Source organism: Heterodontus francisci, chromosome 38 (genome assembly GCF_036365525.1).
Source record: "Heterodontus francisci isolate sHetFra1 chromosome 38, sHetFra1.hap1, whole genome shotgun sequence".
In the NCBI taxonomy this organism is placed as follows: Eukaryota; Metazoa; Chordata; class Chondrichthyes; order Heterodontiformes; family Heterodontidae; genus Heterodontus; species Heterodontus francisci.
This window is the reverse complement of record NC_090408.1, coordinates 35,125,488-35,146,139: the sequence shown is the minus strand read 5'-3', so window position 1 is coordinate 35,146,139 and position 20,652 is coordinate 35,125,488. Positions and strand designations below refer to the sequence as shown.

The window sequence follows — 20,652 nt, the reverse complement described above, 5'->3', positions numbered from 1 at the left end:
GTTCACACTGTCAGTTGTGCAGGATGGATAGCCCTTCCAGGTTGTACTGAACAGACTGTATGGTTCGAATGCAGCTTGTAAAATTTAAACTCACAGGGCGTTCCCCATTTATATTGAGATATTAACTGTACTCAGGCCTCAAGGATCACCTTCAAGAGGGTGTGACTGACACATGAAACAGTATTGAGGGCGACAGTGACTTTTCGGAGGCATTTTTTCTTCCATCACATTAAAGAGAAATGCCTGATAAACATGTCTGTGTTTCATTTGCACAAATTGTCTATCCTGCCTCAATGCACTAGACGTTTAACAATGTTGAAATACCAAGCATTATTTCTCATTGCATTAGAGCTTGTCTCCGGTATTGTTTCATTTCAGAAAATAAAACAATGATTGTTTACGAAGCGGTCCCTCACTACATTCTCACCATGCTTTGCAACTCATTGATTGCTTTTGAGCAAATCACAGTAGACAAATAGCACAAAGCAATATCCCAAAAACAGCAAAATGAATGATTGGATGATCTAATTTTAGTGATGTGGGCTGAAGGAGGAATGTTGGGTAGAGCATTGGAACAACTCCTGTTCTTCGATGGTGTGATCTCATGTCCACCTGATCAGAGGGACAGAGCCTTGGTTTAATGTCACATACAAAGGATAGCACCTCCAGCAATGCAGCAGTTCCTTACTACTATGGCACACTCCAAGGTCCAGGACCACATGCGGAGGGGCACACTAAAACTTGGGGCAGCTGCCACAAAGGCTCAGCGGAGAAAAGCCACTGTCTAAGGCCCTCCAGCCATAGTACACTGAGGGCCTGGAAAAGATGTAAACCCCCGGGCTGTATGCACCAGAGAATGCTTGACATGAAATGTAAATGTACATTGTAAATATAACCTGTAATGGTAAGTGTAGTGAGGCACCTCATGTACTGTATTGAAAGAAACTGATCTTTATTGCACTTTATGTAATTTCAAATTTGAACTGTTATGTAATGTACTTATGCATTTTTATGAAGTATATTTTTGGAAATAAAGTTCCTTATTACTACACTGAAAGGTCAGATTTGCTCAAAAGGCTTAAATTATGAGGGCAGGTTGCATGGACCTGTCGTATATTGTCTTGAGTATATATAGATTAAGAGGTCAAATAATTGAGATGCTTATCTACTCTATCAAATCCTCGAATCATCTTAAAGAGAAACTATTTCCTCTGGTGGGCGGGGGTGGAATCTAGAACAAGGGGACATAATCTAAAAATTAGAGTTAGACCATTCAGGATTGATGTCAGGAAGCACGGCTTCACACAAAGGGTAGTGAAAATTTGGAACTCTCTCCCCCGATCCCCAAAAAGCTGTTGAGACTGGGGGCGGGTCAACTGAAAATTTCAAAAATTAGATGTTTGTTAGGTAAGGGTAGTGGAACCAAGGTGGGCAGGTGGGGTTAAGATATAGACCGGCCGTGATCTAATTGAATGGTGGAACAGACTAGGCGGCTGAAATGTCTTCTCCTGATCCTATGTGACTTGAACCTACAACCTCAAACAGTCTCAGCAATGTCGAAAATGTCCTAAAGGTGGCATTGTACTAGTGATTTAGATTCTGTTGAGCCTCCACCTCCCTGCCTCAATTCTGAATCTGTCTCACTAAGCACAGGAGACACATCACGGCAGTATCCAGAGTAAAGCTGAACTGTGGTGAGTGACATGCATTTCTGCACAGTGCAGAGATTTCTGGTGTTTATACTTTTTCTGATTAAAAGAAAACGATTGAAAAAGGTGGTCAGCGCATTTGAGCCACGGTTGTCCCAATGCAAATCGCCCAGTGGGGGTCTTTGACTGGAAATGCACTCAATTTACATACTACACTTACTATAGCATACTAGAAACATAGAATGGTTACAGCAAAGGAGGAGGCCAATCAGCCCATGCCAGCTCTCTGCAAGAGCACTTTAGCTAGCCCCATTCTCAAGTCCTTTCCCCATAGCCCTGCAACTTTTCTCTGTTCTGGTCATTATGCCATTCCCTTTTGAAAGCCATGAGTGAAACCTGCCTCCACCACACTCTCAGGCAAAGCGTTCCAGATCCTAACTGCATACTTTAAATGCTACAGGACAAGATATGCAAAGGGAAATTTGTGAATACTGAATATTTATTTTGCCCACATGTAATGAAAGAGCCAATAGCGATAGATCAGTTGTGGCATTTGTGTTTAGATGAACAAAAAAAAATCAATTAGTCAGTACGGATAGGATGTGATTCCTAGAAGACAGAACCCTCTAGTGGAAGGTCAAGGGATTTGTTTTTTTTTCTCCCATGGTTTGAGGATAAGGTTCAAGAGGCATGGATTGATGTGAAAAACTACATGTAACATATGAGGAAAGATCACACCAATGTTATTCAGCATGACCCAACCATTATTCTACCTCAACACCTCCCGCCTCTATCAAAACCTAAGGCAGCATCAAATTCCTTTTAAACTCTTCAAAAAAAATGAGACAATATTTACCATATGAGTGGCAGTCTATAACATTATTCCTCAAGCTTAACTCAATTGGTGGTTAGATGTACTCCAATTTTGGATAAAACCACATCAGTATTTTTCCCTTTTAAAAGAATGAATAAAAAAAATAAATGGAAGAAAAAAATGGATTCGATGACCTAAGACCTAAAAGATGATTTTTGTCCTTCATCAAATCCTTTCCATTATCTCTTTTGAAGGATAACATTCCACATGCAATCTCTAGGATACTTTGGACAGATCTATATATACACACACATATCAACATTTAAATTGTTTTACAAATGATGGTCCGTTATGAACAACCTGCACTATAGTTTAGCATCCATTGGGATAATGTATACTATCGACATGGTTAAATATATGGGCAAAAAAAAGTGCATTTGAAGTGTGAAGATTACTAAAACCAAAATATATTTGTAAGTTCTGGGTAGTTTCAGATCCCAAAGCATATCACCATTTCAAGGCAAAAGTTGCAGTATGCTGGGATTTCATACAAAGCAAACCACCTCATTTATAGTGTCTATTGAGCATCATAGAATGTTACACCACAGAAACAGGCCATTCAGCCCATCAAGTACACACTAGTGATCCCCTCCCTCACCCACCTGATACAATTCCTCTCCTGCTTCCACCCCATACCCATTAATATTTCCTTTCAGTTAAGAAGCTAATTTGCTTTTAGAAAGAATTTATGGACCTCTGCAACAACAGCTACATTCTAAATGCACTCTTACAAAATAATATTTTTCCAAGCAGCCCCTTAATTCTTTGCACATTTCATCTTAAATCTGACCCTTATTGCTGACCAGTGGAAATGTTCACAATTTTCCTTATTGTAATCCTTAAAATTCTCAAGACCTCAAACAAGTTCCCTTTCAGCTCCTCAGCTCCACTGAAAACAATTCTCCAGCATCTCGAACTGCAAACATTCATCCCTCGTGAATCTACACTGCACATTTTCCATTTTTAAAAATAATCTTTCTATAATATGTTGCCCAATACTGGCCCAAGTTTGGTCTTGGACAAGCTCAACATGACTTTCTTCCTTTTGTATCCTACACCGGTAGTCCAAAAACAAACTTTAAAAATATAAAAGCTTTATCTGCTTGTGCTGCAACCTTTAGTGACTCATGTATATGAATACCAAAGGTCCCTCTGGTCCTCTACCCAATTTAAAAATCTTAGTATTTTAGGTTATTTCCTTTTCTTTTTTACATTACATGGCACATAACCTTTCAGAGAAACACATGGATTGAGGATTAGAAGTGATAAACGGTAGCAACTGCTTCATACCCATAAATTTCCTCAACTTCCAAGATGCCATCCTGCATGTGTTCCGTATAGAACAGATAATTCCATGTTTCCAGTAGACATGGAGAAAAAGAAAAAATTCCCGCCATTCTGGTCAGCCTTCTAACAGCCAAGGTCCACAGAATCAGAGAATGATACAGAACAGAAGGAGGCCATTCAGCCCAACGTGCCTGTGCCATCTCTTTGGTAGAGCTATCCAATTAATATCACTTCCCTGCTCATTGTCCAAAGCCCCGTAAGTTTTTTTCTCTTCAAGTATTTATCGGATTCCCTTTTGAATATCACTACGGAATTAGCTTCCAGGTGCGAGTTATTCATGTAATCTTGAGATCAGGAAATGGTGAGCAAATTAGTCTCTTTTGTGAAAAGCTGAATATAGAAGATTCTTACCATTTCCATCTTCATTTGGCAGATAAGAGTCAACCAACTGCTCAGATCTCAGCAAAGCTGCATCTACTCCATCAGTTATTAATCTTCCAATTCCACTAGTTAGGACAGAAGTCACACTCTCATCAATTAAGACTTTAGTTTTCTCAATTCTGCAGGTTACCACATTTATTGCTTTGTCAGAAACATGAAGGATGGGACTGGTGACTTTGTCTCGTATGCTTTTCATTTTCGTAACTGCCATTTCTTTCATATCAGATGCAATCTACAAAGACATCAATACAGATGTTATTACCATTTGTAATTCCAAGTTAATGCCTTGATTGGATGAATGAAAAACAATTTCAATGAACCTGGCTCTAGCCCGACTTAAAATACAAGTTTCTAAACTCCTGACAGCCCTTCTGCTCTCCTCACCTCAAGCTAAATCCAAATAAAGCACAAGGGAAACTGGAACAAGAAAAAGCTCAATCAAACCCACTCTGTTCTAGAAAAAGAAAGCGCAAATGCTGGAGATTGAAACTAGCAGAAAATGCCGAAGAAATCCAGTGTCTAGAGAGAAAGGGGAGAAAAGGGCTAAACCCAAAATCCTTTACAGAGGCTGAAAAGCCAATTCTGTATTCCCGCTATTTGTTTATTATTCTACCTTGGACCCTTTCTCCCTAATCCTAAATGTGATCCCTTGTATTAATGCTTGCCAAATACCTTCTCCAATGCCGCACCCCCTGCCCCCGCCAATGGTCAATGCCTTTGATGTCTCTGTATTCTTGCAATCTTCCTTTTGCAACAGGCTATGTTCTTAAGTGTAGAAAAGATGCAGTCTTTCTTCTGACTGACTTGGTTATATTATGGATTCATTTGATCTAAGTGTATGTTCCTCTATTGAGTATGAAGTCAAACTCTTCTCAATGTCAGCATATGCACTGCCTTTCAAGTGTACTGTGATCCTAACGAAGAGCACAAAAAAAAGGAAGGCTTAAACTTTAATAAAGCTATTGTACAACAATGGAAAGCTTTAACTCCTTAGCAACCGTTTTATTTCGAAACCTGTGATAACGAAAACCAGACACTCACTTTTGTGGCGTCCTCATGAAGTACAGGAAATTTCTCCTCAAGGTGGTCAAGTCCTTTACAAGCATAATCATTGGCAACTGCAACTGTAAGCCATAATATTCCTGGTCATCACATGAGTGTAACAGCAATATACCAAAGTTCTTAGAACACTAAATATATTCCGGGTAATGCTTACTGCCTCATCTCAAATACTGGCATAGTAAGCTCTCATTCTGCAACTTACAGCAACACACTTGGACTTGGAAGTTTTTGTGGATGATTAAATCACGTACTTCTTTGTCAGGCAAACCCCACCTGCCAAGACTGAGGCATGCATTATTTTGCCACATGAACATTAAAACCTAAAATTGCAAGCCCTGACCGGAAAGACATTTCCATGGTAACAGACAATGTTGAAACAATGGGGATCCAGCAGGGGCTTCTCCAATACACAGAAGTGGTCAAACCGGTTCTAGTCACATGTCTAGCTGGCTGGAGCTTTTGGATTTGAACCTCCAACAAAGGATGTTGAAAAGACTGTTCCATGTAAGGAACTAGTCACATAACTAACCTGCGGGGCAACCAGGGAGTCTTTTTTGAATTTGAACTCCCATCAATAGAATTTGAACTGAGACAAAGCCAGGTGCTCATGAGTAAAGACCTCCTCCTGGGACTGAGAACATCTCCTCTCCTGCCTGTCTGCTCATCTTTCAGGGAACTGAAACCATTGAAGACACGTGAAACTCAAAGAGAGAAAGGTTTGCCACGTGAACAAAGTTTTAAGAAGATTACTGGGCTCCAACGAAACATAAGACTATAACTTCAAACAAGGACTACAGCGAGCTTGAGAAACAGTAACAGGATATTGCCTCAAACTGTTCTACTTATCTTTTCTTCTGTTCTTTTCTGTCCCTATTTTGCATGTTTATATCACGTGTGCATGCTAGCATGAGCGCGTCGATATCCGTAAGCATGAACTGTATCAGAGCTTAAGTTTAAGGTTTAATAAATTTCATCTTTCTGCTTTAAACCAAAGAAAGCCTGCTTGTGCTCAGTTCTTTGCCTTATAATTGGAAACAGTGAACAAGGGTTCACACAAAGGGGGAGCTCAAAACACTGTGTGTTTAAACTTAAACCCTGTTATAATAAGACCAGGTGAAGATAGCAAGACAGCCCTAGATACATTGCTCACCTGGTCGTAACAGAATTTTCAGAAATATATGATATTTCTTTTAAAATGTGCTGATGGAGGAATTCTATCTTGAACAAGTCAGGATGAGGGAGCTGAGTTTTTATAATAGTAATTAACACAAAGGAAAAAAACAAACAGTTTGAAGAATTTAATATAAAAACAAGAAATACTGGAAATACTCAGCAGGTCTGGCAGCATCTGTGGAGAGAGAAGCAATTAATGTTTCAGGTCAGTGCTAGACCTGCTGAGTATTTCCAGCATTTCTTGTTTTTATTTCAGATTTCCAGCATCTGCAATATTTTATTTTAGTTTGAAGAATTTGTCTACTTTGATCTCAGGTGATGGAGGAGAAGGGAAAGTGAGGGTTCTAAAAAGGAAGGAGGAAAGTAAGACTGGTAAATTTACCAATAGCATATGGGCCTTGTAACATAAAAGTTGAATTCATCTAAAGTTGAAAAAGCTGAAAGCCAAGAACTAATCTTTAGGAAGGTTGTCAGGAAGAGAACTTCTTCTTGGGCTACTTTTCTACATTCTCGAATGGAATACTTACTTTGATTCAAACTAAATGATGTGTGGTTTCCTCCATTCAGATGTTAAAATATTTCAATGCTGCCAATCCCTCCCAACAGGCAACTCGAGATGAACAACGGAGGAATAAACATTTGTGTGATCCCATAATATTAACAACAAACATAAAAACATTACACAGGATTAATATTAAACAGAAAACCTTTTAGCAGTACAGCAAGAACTATTGACTTGGAGGAGAGATGGATGCACAATTGAACACCACAGCAGCTGTAGTGCTCTTTCTAGCCAAAGGGGCTGCAGAGCCAAGCGAAGTAGGCAATGATTTTCCTCAGTACCATTTTCCTGATTTCCTGCCACTAGATTTCAGTATACTCGGCTTGGATACAGCTTTCAAAGTTTATGCACTGATCAGAAAAGGTGCACAGGTTGGAATCATTTAGAAAATCTTTGACTTTTGAAGTTGCATTTGGCACTTTCAGGTGCTGCTCTATTTTAGAGAAGTGTGGCTGCAGTACCAGAAACCTCAACACCTCTCTATAACATTGTGGGAGCACCTGCACAGAAGGACGACAGAGGTTCAAGGAGAAGAAACATCACCACAGCCACAGGGCAACCAATAAAGGCCAGCCTTGCCAGTGTTGCCCACATAATGCAGTACAACAGTGACTACACTTCAAAAAAGTACTTAATTGGCTGTAAAGCACTTTGGGACATCCTGCGGTCATGAAAGGCACTATATATCAAGAACAAAAAAGGGCACTGATTCAATTACAGATGTTGACAGAACAACAGTGTGTTTATGTTCCAATGAGTTGCAGCAAATACCTACAATTCCCTACACAGAGTTTGTTAGCCATTTTCCTATGATGGTACAGACACTTTATTCTCTAAATCCTAGTTAGGTTGAAGCCAAGTCCCGGTATGTTCTATTCTAAATTAAATTATTTTTCCCTGCCTCAAAACAATGAAACCCATTGCAGGCCTAGAAATTATAGGAAGGTGGAAAGTCTGATGGAACAATCAAAACCCAGTACGAATGACTACTTCTGCATTGGTCTCACTCTCCAGAAGTGACATTGGACAGATAGTTTTCTCTCAGGTTTCTCCTATCTGGGGATGAGGAAGGGATTGACCGCTTGATAATTTTGAAGCTCCTATTCATTTGACATTTGGTATTCTTCTGAAACCTTGTAATATTTAGAAAACATTTTTTTTTAAAGAATAAAGGCATCTTATTCCAAATAAAGAGTTTCTGATCTCATGAAGAAAAAAATTGTTCTTTAATATTTGGAAAGATTTTGAAAAACAGTAAATGCAATCCTTAAAGAGCACATTATGGTAAATGCAAATTTCATTTAAAACAGACATTTTCCTCATAAAATAGCACCAATATAAGTTAATGTAATGTGGGTGATCCAGCTTTAAACTATACTGTTTTAATAGGGCACAAACAACACACTGAAGCCAAATTATGTAGACATCCTGACCCTAAATAACCTTATTAGACTAAGAAAAATAATACTCAAAAAAAGGACTGGCATGTCATTAATCAACCAGGTACTGCATTCTTGCTTTTGTAAGTGTTACTACCAGGTGAGAAAGGATCTAAGGGTCTTTTATTGTCTTCACCTGGTCTTATTGTAACAGGGTTTAATTTTAAACATGGTGTGTTTTGAACTCCCCTTTGGTGAATCCTCGTTCCAATTATAAGGCAAAAAAATGAGCATAAACAGGCTTTTGTAGGTTTAAAGAAGAGAAGTGAAATTTATTAAACCTTAAACTTAAACTCTAATATGGTTAACACCTATGGATATACGACACACCCACGCTAGCATACACACGCAATACACACATGCAAATAGGGACAGAAAAGAGAAGAAAAATAAAATGGAGAGGTTTGAGGCAATCTCTGAAGAGGGGTTTTTACTGTTCTTTGAGCTCACTGTAGTCCTTTTCTAGGTAATTCTTGCTTTTTGTTGGGGCCCAGTATTCTTCTTAAACCTTGTTCACTGTAGGAGACATTTCTCTCTTGGGGTTCATATGTCTTCAATGGTTTCTGGAGCTGGTGAGAACGAGATGAGAGTAGACAGGAGAGAGGTCTTTTCCAGTCCAAGAGATTTTCCTGATTTCAAATTTGTTGTTGAAAGTTCAAATTCAAAAAACTCCAACAGTTAGTCATGTGACTAAACTGGCCTGACCATGTCTGTTGGTGTAGTCGGCCTACTTAGTAGTGAACCTGGAATGCTTCAACATCTGGTAATCAAAAGTCCATTGTGGATTAAATTGGAGCAGGGAATAGCTCCTTTGTCTTTTTATGTACTGTTTGTTGATATGGTAATGTCTCTCTCCAGCCAAAGTCTCCAATTGTTTTTTTAAAGCAAGTTCTTTCTTTACCAACAACTGTTTAAAATCAATGCTCATGTGGAAAAATTGATTTTCCTCATTCTTGGCAGGTGTTCGGGGGGGGGGGGAGGTGGGGGGGGGGCGGGGCGCGTGCCTGACATAAGTCTCAGTAATGTTTCATTTCAGTTAGCTATTGCTGGACTTAATCACAGTTTGACTGGCCTTGTCATCTAGTGATGCCCGTCATAGGCAGATAGTTCAGTTCTGTCTAAGTCAACAGAACAGAAAATGCACCAATATTTATGTCTGAAGAACTCAAAGGCTGACAACATTCTGAAGCTGAGCAGCAATGTGGGAGACTGAGATAAAAAGCAAGACAGTACAGTTTAGGGAGAGTTACACACTGAACACAAGGTTAGCACCACATCTAATATCTTCTTACTTTGAGGTTGAAGTTTCCGAAGAACTGGCTGCATGCTTTTCAGAACTAGAGCTGTTGTTCTTTTTATTCCTCCTTCAGAAACCTCCCAAACTGATGCAACTACAGGATATTTGTCCTTGGTGTTTTTATAAACATTGTAGAAGATGTCATAAGTGGAACTCACTGCCAGTAGGCTGCTAAACCTCTTTATGAAGCTCTCCTATAAATGTCATGAAATACAAATTATATTTGGATATGCAAATCAATTGCCATTAGCACTTCAACACCTGTCAATGCTACACAAAGTCAAGTTGAACTGTTGCTTGGTAATCCATTTACTATACATATGTCACTCTCATGGCACTGCAAGCCATTAAGGTGGCATAAACAAGCTCCCTGGTTAAGAGCCAGTGCTGATCCAATAGTCTGTTCTTTCCGTTCCACCATTGGCATTGGAGCTTGCTTTGCATTCTTTCCTACCTTACTTCTGATGTAACTGTTCTGCCCATCTCCTGACATTGTAGCAATCTGTAAATATTAAGTGCACAAGCATGTCAGTCTATGCCCGGTCACTAACTTCAGAAGCAAAAAGTTTTACTGGAAATATTAATACATTGCATCTTCAGAAGGCAATACTATAGTAGCGCGATTATAGTGTAGGATTGCTAGGTAGAGGAAGTAAAGATTTTGCAGAGCTGATACCTAAAATGAAGAAGCAGATAAAGCAAATGAAGGCTAGTACCCAAGGGTGAAATACAGGTGGAGAAAAAGTGGGATATAACTGGGGAATCCATTGTAAATGGGAACACCAAGAGAGATGATATGTGGATAACAAGTTGTGCAAAGCTAACAGTAAGAATTAGTTGTTCTTTATATTACTAAGGGCTGTTGCTCATGAATCTGTCTTAAATCGGGAAGATGGGAGAGCAAGAGGGGTCAGCTAGTAATGGTATTACAGGTGGGAACAGAGCAAGCACGAGCAGAAAAAATGTCAATAAGCTTAGAGCAGAATGCACGAGCAAACATGGTTTTATCCATCAGCTAGAGAAAGAATGAACAAGTTAACAAATTTCAATGAATCGTTACTAAAAACAGAGTACAAAAGGGAATGGGCACAGTAAAGAGTTCTTCCTGTGTAGATATCCTTTCTGTAAAAGGTGCTGCAAGGCTTAGTGCCAGCTTGGCTCAAATGGTGGCATTCTCACCTTAGTAAGAAACCCCACCTCAGGACTTGAACACATATCTAGGCTAACCCTTACAGAGTAACACTGAGGGGGTGCTGAACTGCTGGAAGCGCTAGCCTATGTAAGAGACATTAAACTGAGGCCTTGTCTATTTGTTATGGTGTATATAAAAGATCCCATGACACCAATTGAAGAGCCAGGAGTTATTCCATCCTCACTGCTACCACTGAAAGAAGTAGATCAACGGGTTCATTCATCTTATTGTGGTTTATGGGATCTTGCCACATGCAAACTGGCTATATTTACCCACATTATATTGACTGCATTTCAAAAAAGAATCATCAGTTATGAAGTACGTTGAAGCGTCCAGAAATATGCCAGAAGGCACTATATGAATATAACTTCTTTCACTAGATGGCGCTTTGTTGCAAGAAGCATAATTGGGATTTATTTAAAATAAAGTTGGAAGGAAGGGGCTAGAACTTCAGTAAGCAGATGAGTAAATGATCAAAGATAGGAGAAACATACAAGCAAGAAAATTCCAATAGGATTTTAGCATTAATAATTAAGTTTAAGTGCATTAGCACTAATCATATATTGGAATGGAGATACACAGCAAGTAAAGATAGATATTGACATCATGGAACCAAATTCAAACAGAAGATGGGCAAGAGGATGTTGTCTGATCGCCTCAAGAGTGATGTCCCTTTAAGATGCAGTATGCTAATAAGCGAAGTACAAGGACGTAGTCATGTGACTAGAAGCCATAGTGACCCTGCAACTGTAACATCCTAGGCAAAGGTTCTGTATATATCTCTGTATTGTATATACTAGTTTAGCTGTTAATAAACCTGTTAGAGATCTTCAAAGAATTCAGGTACTTCAATGTTGTTGCTTAACATCACAAAGAACACATGACAGAAGGAGCTAAACACACTTAAAATTGAAAGGCAGTAAGCTAAATAAAGGAATGTTATGCAGGACATAAGCTAGAATTCAAAAGAAATGCTTCAACATACTTAACCATGATAGCCCAGCAGATTCAAAGTTTTGTGCTGCTTATAGATTCTATTTTAAAAAAACAAAATTAACAGCACCAAAACAGATCATTCAAGCCAACTGGTCTACACTCCGTGAGTGCCTTCTCTTTTCGCTTCTACATGTCTTATTCTTTGAGATCTTCTGATTTCAATAAAGTGCCACGTAACAAGAGTTAAAGTCAAAACAAACACAAAACAATTTTTTTTTAAAACTGTTTGTAAGCTTGCAGGCATCAGTAAAAGTTAAGCAATAAAAAGTTCGACCCAAAGGCAAACCTCGATTGATTAAACCGTTTGGGAACTTGAGTCCTTTAATGCAGCAGCCCAGGTGAGGCTGTCAATCAGGACAGGTTTTAGTGGATTTGGTCTGGAGGGAGAGCTGTCCAGTCCCGCAAAATTAAATCAGATTCTTCACTAAAGCCCAACTCGCTTTCCAATAGAAGTTGTGACACTCTTATTAACTTGCACAGCACTTTCAAACAAATTACAACTTGATAAAATACTCAGCTGCACTTAAATGTTACTCCACTAAATACTGGGGCTTAAGGGCTGAACCCAAGAGGTTTGTGCACAGCAGCTTTGTTGTAAAAAGGGCCACAGCCCCAGATACTCACAGTAGACAGGTTCTTCCCTATGAGTAACAATCAAACTGTGCACAGGATCTGGAAACTCCTGAGTTTAGCTCCATCTGGAAGTTAAATAGAATGCAGAGGCCACCCCTCCACACCCATTGGACAGCCCCAGCAACTCTTATTCTTGTTGGATGAACTGTTTGCCAGAAGTGTGATCAATAGTTTATTGTGGTTTTATGTAGAAAGGTTGAGCTCTGATGTGATCTATGCAGTATATTGGGATCACAAGACACTGTACAACAAGCAGTTGGAGGGCAGGGAACAGGTTGCATCTGTTGTGCCTGGGCAAGTTCCGGACTAGGTTAGTTACCATGGAATAAAAACAGAAAATCTGGAAATACTCAGCAGGTCTGGCAGCATCTGTGGCGAGAGAAACAGAGTTAACGTTTCAGGTCTGTGCCCTTTCACCAATTCTGATGAAAGGTCACAGACTGAACATTGGACTGGCATCTCCGTTTGGGGCAGGACCCTGATGTGGGATCAAATGCAGGTATCAACCCCCGCACCATGTTGGGAATAGTCACCCAACACAATTTTTGCAGAATTGGTCAATTAATGGCCAGAGAGTGCATTCACCATCCAATTAAGGATGGCGGACAGGCTTCCGAAGCTGGAAGGCCAATAGGAGGCCCTTCAGCAGTGACACACTGGCAGCCCCACTCCCTGAAGCGGGAATATCCGGTGCCTACAGAGAGGGCACCTCACAATGGAGGTGTCCTCTGAAGACCAGGTAAAAAAAAATTGATTTAAAAATGGCCATAGCTGCTAGACGGCCAGGGCAGTTGCAGGGGAGGGGGTTGGGCTGTCCCTAGAGGGATGAATTGCTGCCCCCGCCTCCCCAACCCCATCTCCTGCCTGAAGGTCACTTCCTCTCACTGGCCGTGTTTCAGCCTGCTGACTGGAAAATTCCAGTTGGCGTGGGAGAGGGCCTTCATAGGCCCCTTAACTTCCTCAACTGGTTCCACCCACCTCCAACCTTGCCTTCTTGAAAATGTCTCGGGGCAGGATGCTACCAGCAAACTGGCATACTGACCAGCAGCACAACATTCTGGGCCCATCTGCTTCCGGTCCCGACCCCATTGACCTTCGAAAATCCAGCCCGTTAATTCTGTTTCTCTCTCCACAGATGCTGCTTGACCTGCTGAGTATTTCCAGCATTTTTGGTTCTATTTCAGATTTCCAGTATCCACGGTGGTTTGCTTTTGTACCAGTTACCATGGTGTGGAAAAGTGGAAGGCAAAGCCAAGGATAAAGGAAAATCAGAGACAGCATCATCATCTCCAGGCTCCTTCTTGTGCACATTCTTGCCACCCTGCTCAGAGCTACTAATACAATAGCAACATGCTGCAGATGAAAGATCACAGGCCTGAAGCATTAACTCTGTTTCTCTCTCCACAGATGCTGCCAGACCTGCTGAGTATTTCCAGCTCAGAGCAAGATTGGAGCATGATATCCACATCCAATTTCAATCATATGGGTATCCTGATAATTGCAAGAGCAGCAGACACCTAACAGGTCATTGTCATCTGCAAGTTCGTAAGAAGTTGTGATTGGTTTTAGCAAAATGTTGGGAATAATATTTCAATATGGAAAACAGTTTGAGTCATTAATCAACCTAAGTAATTTATGCTTAGTGAAAGTATTAAAAATATGTAATCATGAGAATTCACTAACGCCTGGAAGTCCTATGAAGGTTATTACACAATCAGAGACTTTGAGAATGGATGATGGCTTTAGTATGTACTCGCCCAATAGCATGAGGTATCTGTGTTACTGTATACAGTTCAAATAACTCAATCACTGAAGCATCCTGAACTAATGATTAGATCTTTGCTGACATGAGTTGAACTCCCTCACATTCTGAGTAAATAATTCGAAGAGGTCATTGACATCACTGTTTAAATATAAATATGAGTCAACAGACAGAAATTAAACGAAAACACTCTTTGTAACTGTTTCATGGTTCAAAAGGTTACGGAACTTATTAATAATGAATTACAAAGCAAATAACATGCATAATGGAAAAATCCTATGACGGGAATGCATTCTCCTTTATTATCGTCATATTATAACTGACACTAGAATTAGGTGACAGAGACCAGGCTATCATGTAAAAACTGATTGCTTTTCATTCACCAAAGAGAAGGCATCGACTTGCTTTCTACACCAGCGAGCAAGACTGAGGTGCAGTCAGATTCAATGGGTAATTGTCACATGCAGTTTTTCCTCTCTTTCCCCACTGGATTAGATTTGAATATATGACCAGGAAAATGAGAGGACAGGAAAAATTTTTTTTATTCTTGCATGGAATGTGGGTGTCGTTGGCAAGGCCAGCATTTGTTGCCCATTCCTAATTACCATTATCAACTGAGTGGCTTGCTAGGCATTTCAGAGGGCAGTTAAGAGTCAACCACATTGTAGTAGGTCTAGAGTCATATGTAGGCCAGACCAGGTAAAGACAGCAGATTTCCTACCCTAAAGGACATTAGTGAACTAGATGGGTTTTTACGACAATCGATGACAGTTTCATGGCACCATTACTGAAGCTAGCTTTCAATTCCAGATTTTTATTACCAATATGCCACTGTTTCCCTCAACAATTGCTAATTAGTTCCCAATTGTGCATGGATTCAATGTACAAATTTTCTATGCCATGCAGGAGCCCAAGAAACGAATTGGATGAGGCACTTGTAGTCACAGTAATGGTGGAAGGCAAGTCACAGGACAGGAGAGCTTGTCATGACAGCTTGTCATCATATACATAAGCCAAAATGGCACTGGGTGTTTTGTATTAAGATGAAGAGAAATTAGATTTGCACAGATCATTGTGTTTGGCATTGGGGAGGCCTTTGCGAAGGTCACTTCGCTGCCCCCTCAGGGCACAGATAGCTTGTGGGGTTGGGAGACCAGAGAGGAAATATAGAAATATCACATCACCACAAAGATTCCAAATCAAGAAGTCGAAGCATTGACTTTTGTAAAGGATTCTTTTGCAGACACACTTTGTGGTGGTTAATGTTGTGATAAAACCACACCTGCCAAATTGAAACATATTAATTTCATCATATGGAACACTATTCGAACTTTTACTAGGCATTAAACTGTTTAAAAAGACCACAGAGCTGAACAGCTGAAACATGGCTGCATATTTGCATTCTGAGAGACAGTTGCATAGAGAGACAATGAGAGCACTCCCTGATTCAATTAGAGAAATGAGTTTCATCAATAGTGATGATCAAAAGACATTGAGAGCCATTGTCTGTGTAAGAGCCAGCACTCCACCCCCCCTACACTAAACACCGAGTGTATCTAGTAAGCTTTGGAGAATCAACAACCCTTGCAGGTGATGCTGTTTAAAACAAAGAGCTGGTCACATGACTAACCTACTGGCCAATCTGGGAATTGATGGAATTGTGCCTCACAGAAAGATTTGGGGCAGACTGCAATTGAACTTCAAGAAAAAAGCACTGCTCTCTCCCTCTCTCTAGCAAAATTCCAGGGACCCAGGGAAGCAACTTAAGCCTCAAGACAGAAGACCCCTACAGCCTTCTGGTACCAGCGAAACAAGTTTGAAAGTATGCACTGAGCCCCAACAAGAACTGCAAGACCTAACTCCAATCAAGGTCTTTACATCCATTTAGTAACTGAATTCCATTTACTACTCCAAACATTCCCCCCCTTAATTCTTTCTCCTCCTTTGTATCTATTTGTGTGTGTGTTTATCGCATATGCATGCTAGCATGGTTTTGTCTCCTATTTTTTGTAACTTTAACTGAGTTAGAATGTTAGGGTTAATAAACTTACACCTTTCTTGTTTAAACCTGAGAAAGCCTGTCTAATTGACTCCTTTGCAATTACAATTAGAGAGCAGTGAGCAAGGACTCCTGAGGGGAAGCTTAAAACACTGCATTTTAAAAGATAAGCCCCGTTACGGCCAACCCAGGATAGGGGCGCCCCCTTCCTCACCTGGTCATAACAATGTCTTTAAAGACGTTACACATTGATCACTGAAAGAAGGACTTGCACCTGATCATGTATGTCAAGACATTTCAGAGATAATAGTTTGAAACAGTGACTGATATTAATATAAAAAAATACAGCAGCTATGCTGCACACAGTAAGTTCATACACATGTGGGTAGATGTTGGCCATCTTTGCACCTGTAAAAACCCCTTTATTTCCCATCTCCAAGTAGAACAGCTGAGATCAGAAGCGCTGTATATTGCCCTCACCACCAAAGTACAAACTATGTATTGTGAATGTTTATTCTCTTAAGACAAAACAAATAATCCTTGTCAACATATTCTTTCAACATATGTGGCTGTCCTCTACTAAATGCCAAAATGTAGCTTCAAAGTCCTTGTTATGACCTGAATTGACATATTCATCTGCCAATTATGTTGTCATATGTTTGTCATGATCAAGGACTGATGGTCAAATATGAGAGCTGTCTACTGTGTGTAGCATTAGGATTAGCAGAGTTATAACCTGTACATGACATAGCCTAGATCCAGAATCTGACAGTATACAGTACTCAGATCATTACACATTGAGGCAACTTGCAACAAAAATTGACTAGCAGCTTATTTACCATCCTATTGAATGAGGATTTACAGCTTCAGAGAAACTTGATTAATGAGGGAGATTCTATTGCTGTTCCCCATAGACGAATCATCAAAATAGTCTTTGTCTTTCAAAACCCTGCTGGGTGCATATTGCTTCTGAATTGGCAAATCCTATTTAAAGCAGAAACTGGTCTTACTGTCAATTAAGATGGGTTCCAAGCCATCCCTGGTCATTGTATTGTTGTTTTAATTTTTGATGTTTGTTTTTGACAGGAGATTTTGAGCTCCAGAGGCAGGGCAACCTGATTGGAAATGTGACAGTTGTTAAGGATTGCTTCAGTGTACAGCCAAGTCTCAGGAACAAGGAACGACTCCACGAGAAGTGCCTCGCGTGTAATTTAGCAAAGACAGATGGATCCACAAGAATCACTAAGAATTTAGAGCTTTTATAGGTTTGAAACATGTACTTCGGTGATTTATCTGATTTGCACCTTTTGTTCTGATCTTATAGTTAATTCAGTTTTCAAGTGATCTGTCACTATGCTAATTTCCATTGTGCGTTCAGGAACACATGGTGGAATTTTGTACTATTTCTTGTGCATACTTCAAGCATAAAAGGGTACACTGCACACAGATGCAGACTATGCTAAATATGTTCCATACAAGGCCCAGCTTAAAGTTCATTTAATGTGCTTGCATATTGAGGATGATTTTACAATAAACAAGAATAAAAAGGAGAAAAGTATCATAAAGCAGCCCAAATTAAAACAGCTGTCCACTTAACAATGAATGTCTGCCAGGCTTGTTTCCATAAGCACTGGGCTTGAAGATAATTTATTATATGTGAACAAGAAATGTGATAAAGTGCTCGAAGATGACATGATTTTATTTTCAATCAATGGACAGAACTTCAGCTTCAGAAAACTAACAGTGCTATTAAAATTTGTGATTAAAAATATTTGTTAAGTCCACTATTTTTCCAACAGTTAATACAACTGTCACATATATTCATCGCTGTGCTAAGCTCCGAATACCCTGTCCTCAAAGCTTTTCCTCATTCATGCACCCTACTGTGCTTAAGCAGCAGGGAGAAGAAAATCCCAAAAAGTGTGGGTGCGTGAACACAGCCCTGTTTCACACCACTCAGGATAGGAAAGGGCTCTGATGAGGAGCCACCATGTTGAATTGTGCCTTTCATATTGTCATGGAATGAGGTGATGATACTTAGTAGCTTTGGTGGACATCCGATCTTTTCTAGTAGTCTGAAGAGACCACGTCTGCTGACGAGGTCAAAGGCTTTGGTGAGATCAATGAAAGCAATGTAGAGGGGCATCTGTTGTTCACGGCATTTCTCCTGTATCTGACGAAGGGAGAACAGCATGTCAATAGTCGATCTCTCTGCACGAAAGCCACACTGTGCCTCAGGGTAGACGCGCTCGGCCAGCTTCTGGAGCCTGTTCAGAGCGACTCGAGCAAAGACTTTCCCCACTATGCTGAGCAGGGAGATTCCACGGTAGTTGTTGCAGTCACCGCGGTCACCTTTGTTTTTATAGAGGGTGATGATGTTGGCATCGCGCATGTCCTGGGGTACTGCTCCAAGATCAGGGGGCAGGTTGTTCAACCTTGCCCGTCTAAGAGCGAAGTCCAAAGTACGGAAAGTCCTCATCAGAGAACTCCTCTTTGCTGACGATGCTGCTTTAACATCTCACACTGAAGAATGCCTGCAGAGTCTCATCGACAGGTTTGCGTCTGCCTGCAATGAATTTGGCCTAACCATCAGCCTCAAGAAAACGAACATCATGGGGCAGGATGTCAGAAATGCTCCATCCATCAATATTGGCGACCACGCTCTGGAAGTGGTTCAAGAGTTCACCTACCTAGGCTCAACTATCACCAGTAACCTGTCTCTAGATGCAGAAATCAACAAGCGCATGGGTAAGGCTTCCACTGCTATGTTCAGACTGGCCAAGAGAGTGTGGGAAAATGGCGCACTGACACGGAACACAAAAGTCCGAGTGTATCAGGCCTGTGTCCTCAGTACCTTGCTCTACGGCAGCGAGGCCTGGACAACGTATGCCAGCCAAGAGCGACGTCTCAATTCATTCCATCTTCGCTGCCTTCGGAGAATACTTGGCATCAGGTGGCAGGACTATATCTCCAACACAGAAGTCCTTGAAGCGGCCAACATCCCCAGCTTATACACACTACTGAGTCAGCGGCGCTTGAGATGGCTTGGCCATGTGAGCCGCATGGAAGATGGCAGGATCCCCAAAGACACATTGTACAGCGAGCTCGCCACTGGTATCAGACCCACCGGCCGTCCATGTCTCCGTTATAAAGACGTCTGCAAACGCGACATGAAATCGTGTGACATTGATCACAAGTCGTGGGAGTCAGTTGCCAGCATTCGCCAGAGCTGGCGGGCAGCCATAAAGACAGGGCTAAATTGTGGCGAGTCGAAGAGACTTAGTAGTTGGCAGGAAAAAAGACAGAGGCGCAAGGGGAGAGCCAACTGTGCAACAGCCCCAACAAACAAATTTCTCTGCAGCACCTGTGGAAGAGCCTGTCACTCCAGAATTGGCCTTTATAGCCACTCCAGGCGCTGCTTCACAAACCACTGACCACCTCCAGGCGCGTATCCATTGTCTCTCGAGATAAGGAGGCCCAAAAGAAGAAGAAGAAAGAAGAACTGTGCTTAGATGATTTATCAGTTTCCTGCACGATCTTTTTTTCCCCATAAAACTGTAAAACTCCTTAGTTTCCTCTTCCTCATCAAACTTGCAGGTTTTTAAAAGCCAAGTTTGAAGTCATCTACTACTTTATATCATCTTCGCTTCTACACTCTACGCACTGGCAGCGTCTTTCATTCTGGCCTCTTAATACAGCTGTTTCGCTGCTATATTGTTTTTTTACAAAAAAAATCAATTTGTTCAGGGTACCATAAAAGGAGGAAAACCAGGTACCAAACAGAGTAAGGAAAACAAGTGTGTGTTGAGGCCCGAGAGAAGGATTTCAAGAAGGCTTTGAAACCAAAGAGGAATTTTGGGAGGCAGGACATATTGGGCTGAATTTTACGAGCGCTCCGCAGTTCGCAGCGGTGGACTCGAAAAGCGGCGAGCATCCCGTGCGATATTACGCCCGGTGGCTCATTTAAATAGAGGGGGCGGAGTAGCCTCCGCATCCCCGGTAACAGCGTCTGGCGCCACCACGCAGGCGCAGCTGCTATTTTTAAAGGGCTTTAAGCCCTACAGTAGCATTTTAAAATTTAAAGGTCCCGATCTCTGGGATGTAACAATAAAATGTCATTTTAAATAAATCACTTCTCCCACCCCTCCCAATGGGTAGGTTATACATTAATCGCACTCTTCCCCCATAATAAACCTTTAATGGTATTCCAAACATCCCCCAACCCCCCAAAAAAATTGTTTCCTTTGACCCTCAGCCCCTTCCCACTATCCCATTAGCCAGTAAAG

General features: G+C 40.9%; 1 protein-coding gene across 4 annotated transcripts in view; it reads right to left on the bottom strand.

Moving 5' to 3' along the window:
- Positions 1 to 12,685, bottom strand: part of LOC137352531 (perilipin-2-like) — a 56,135-nt gene extending 43,450 nt beyond the window's left edge. For all 4 annotated transcript variants that reach the window (XM_068018095.1, XM_068018092.1, XM_068018093.1 and 1 more), the window contains exons 1-5: positions 12,597 to 12,685; positions 10,239 to 10,286; positions 9,780 to 9,978; positions 5,293 to 5,375; positions 4,222 to 4,483 (exon numbers count right to left, since the gene is read on the bottom strand). In XM_068018095.1, coding sequence (XP_067874196.1) covers positions 4,222 to 4,483; positions 5,293 to 5,375; positions 9,780 to 9,978; positions 10,239 to 10,277 — 583 coding nt within the window. In that variant the 5' untranslated portion in view covers positions 10,278 to 10,286; positions 12,597 to 12,685. The remainder of the gene's footprint in view (positions 1 to 4,221; positions 4,484 to 5,292; positions 5,376 to 9,779; positions 9,979 to 10,238; positions 10,287 to 12,596) is intronic.
- Between the last annotated feature and the right edge of the window lie 7,967 nt (positions 12,686 to 20,652).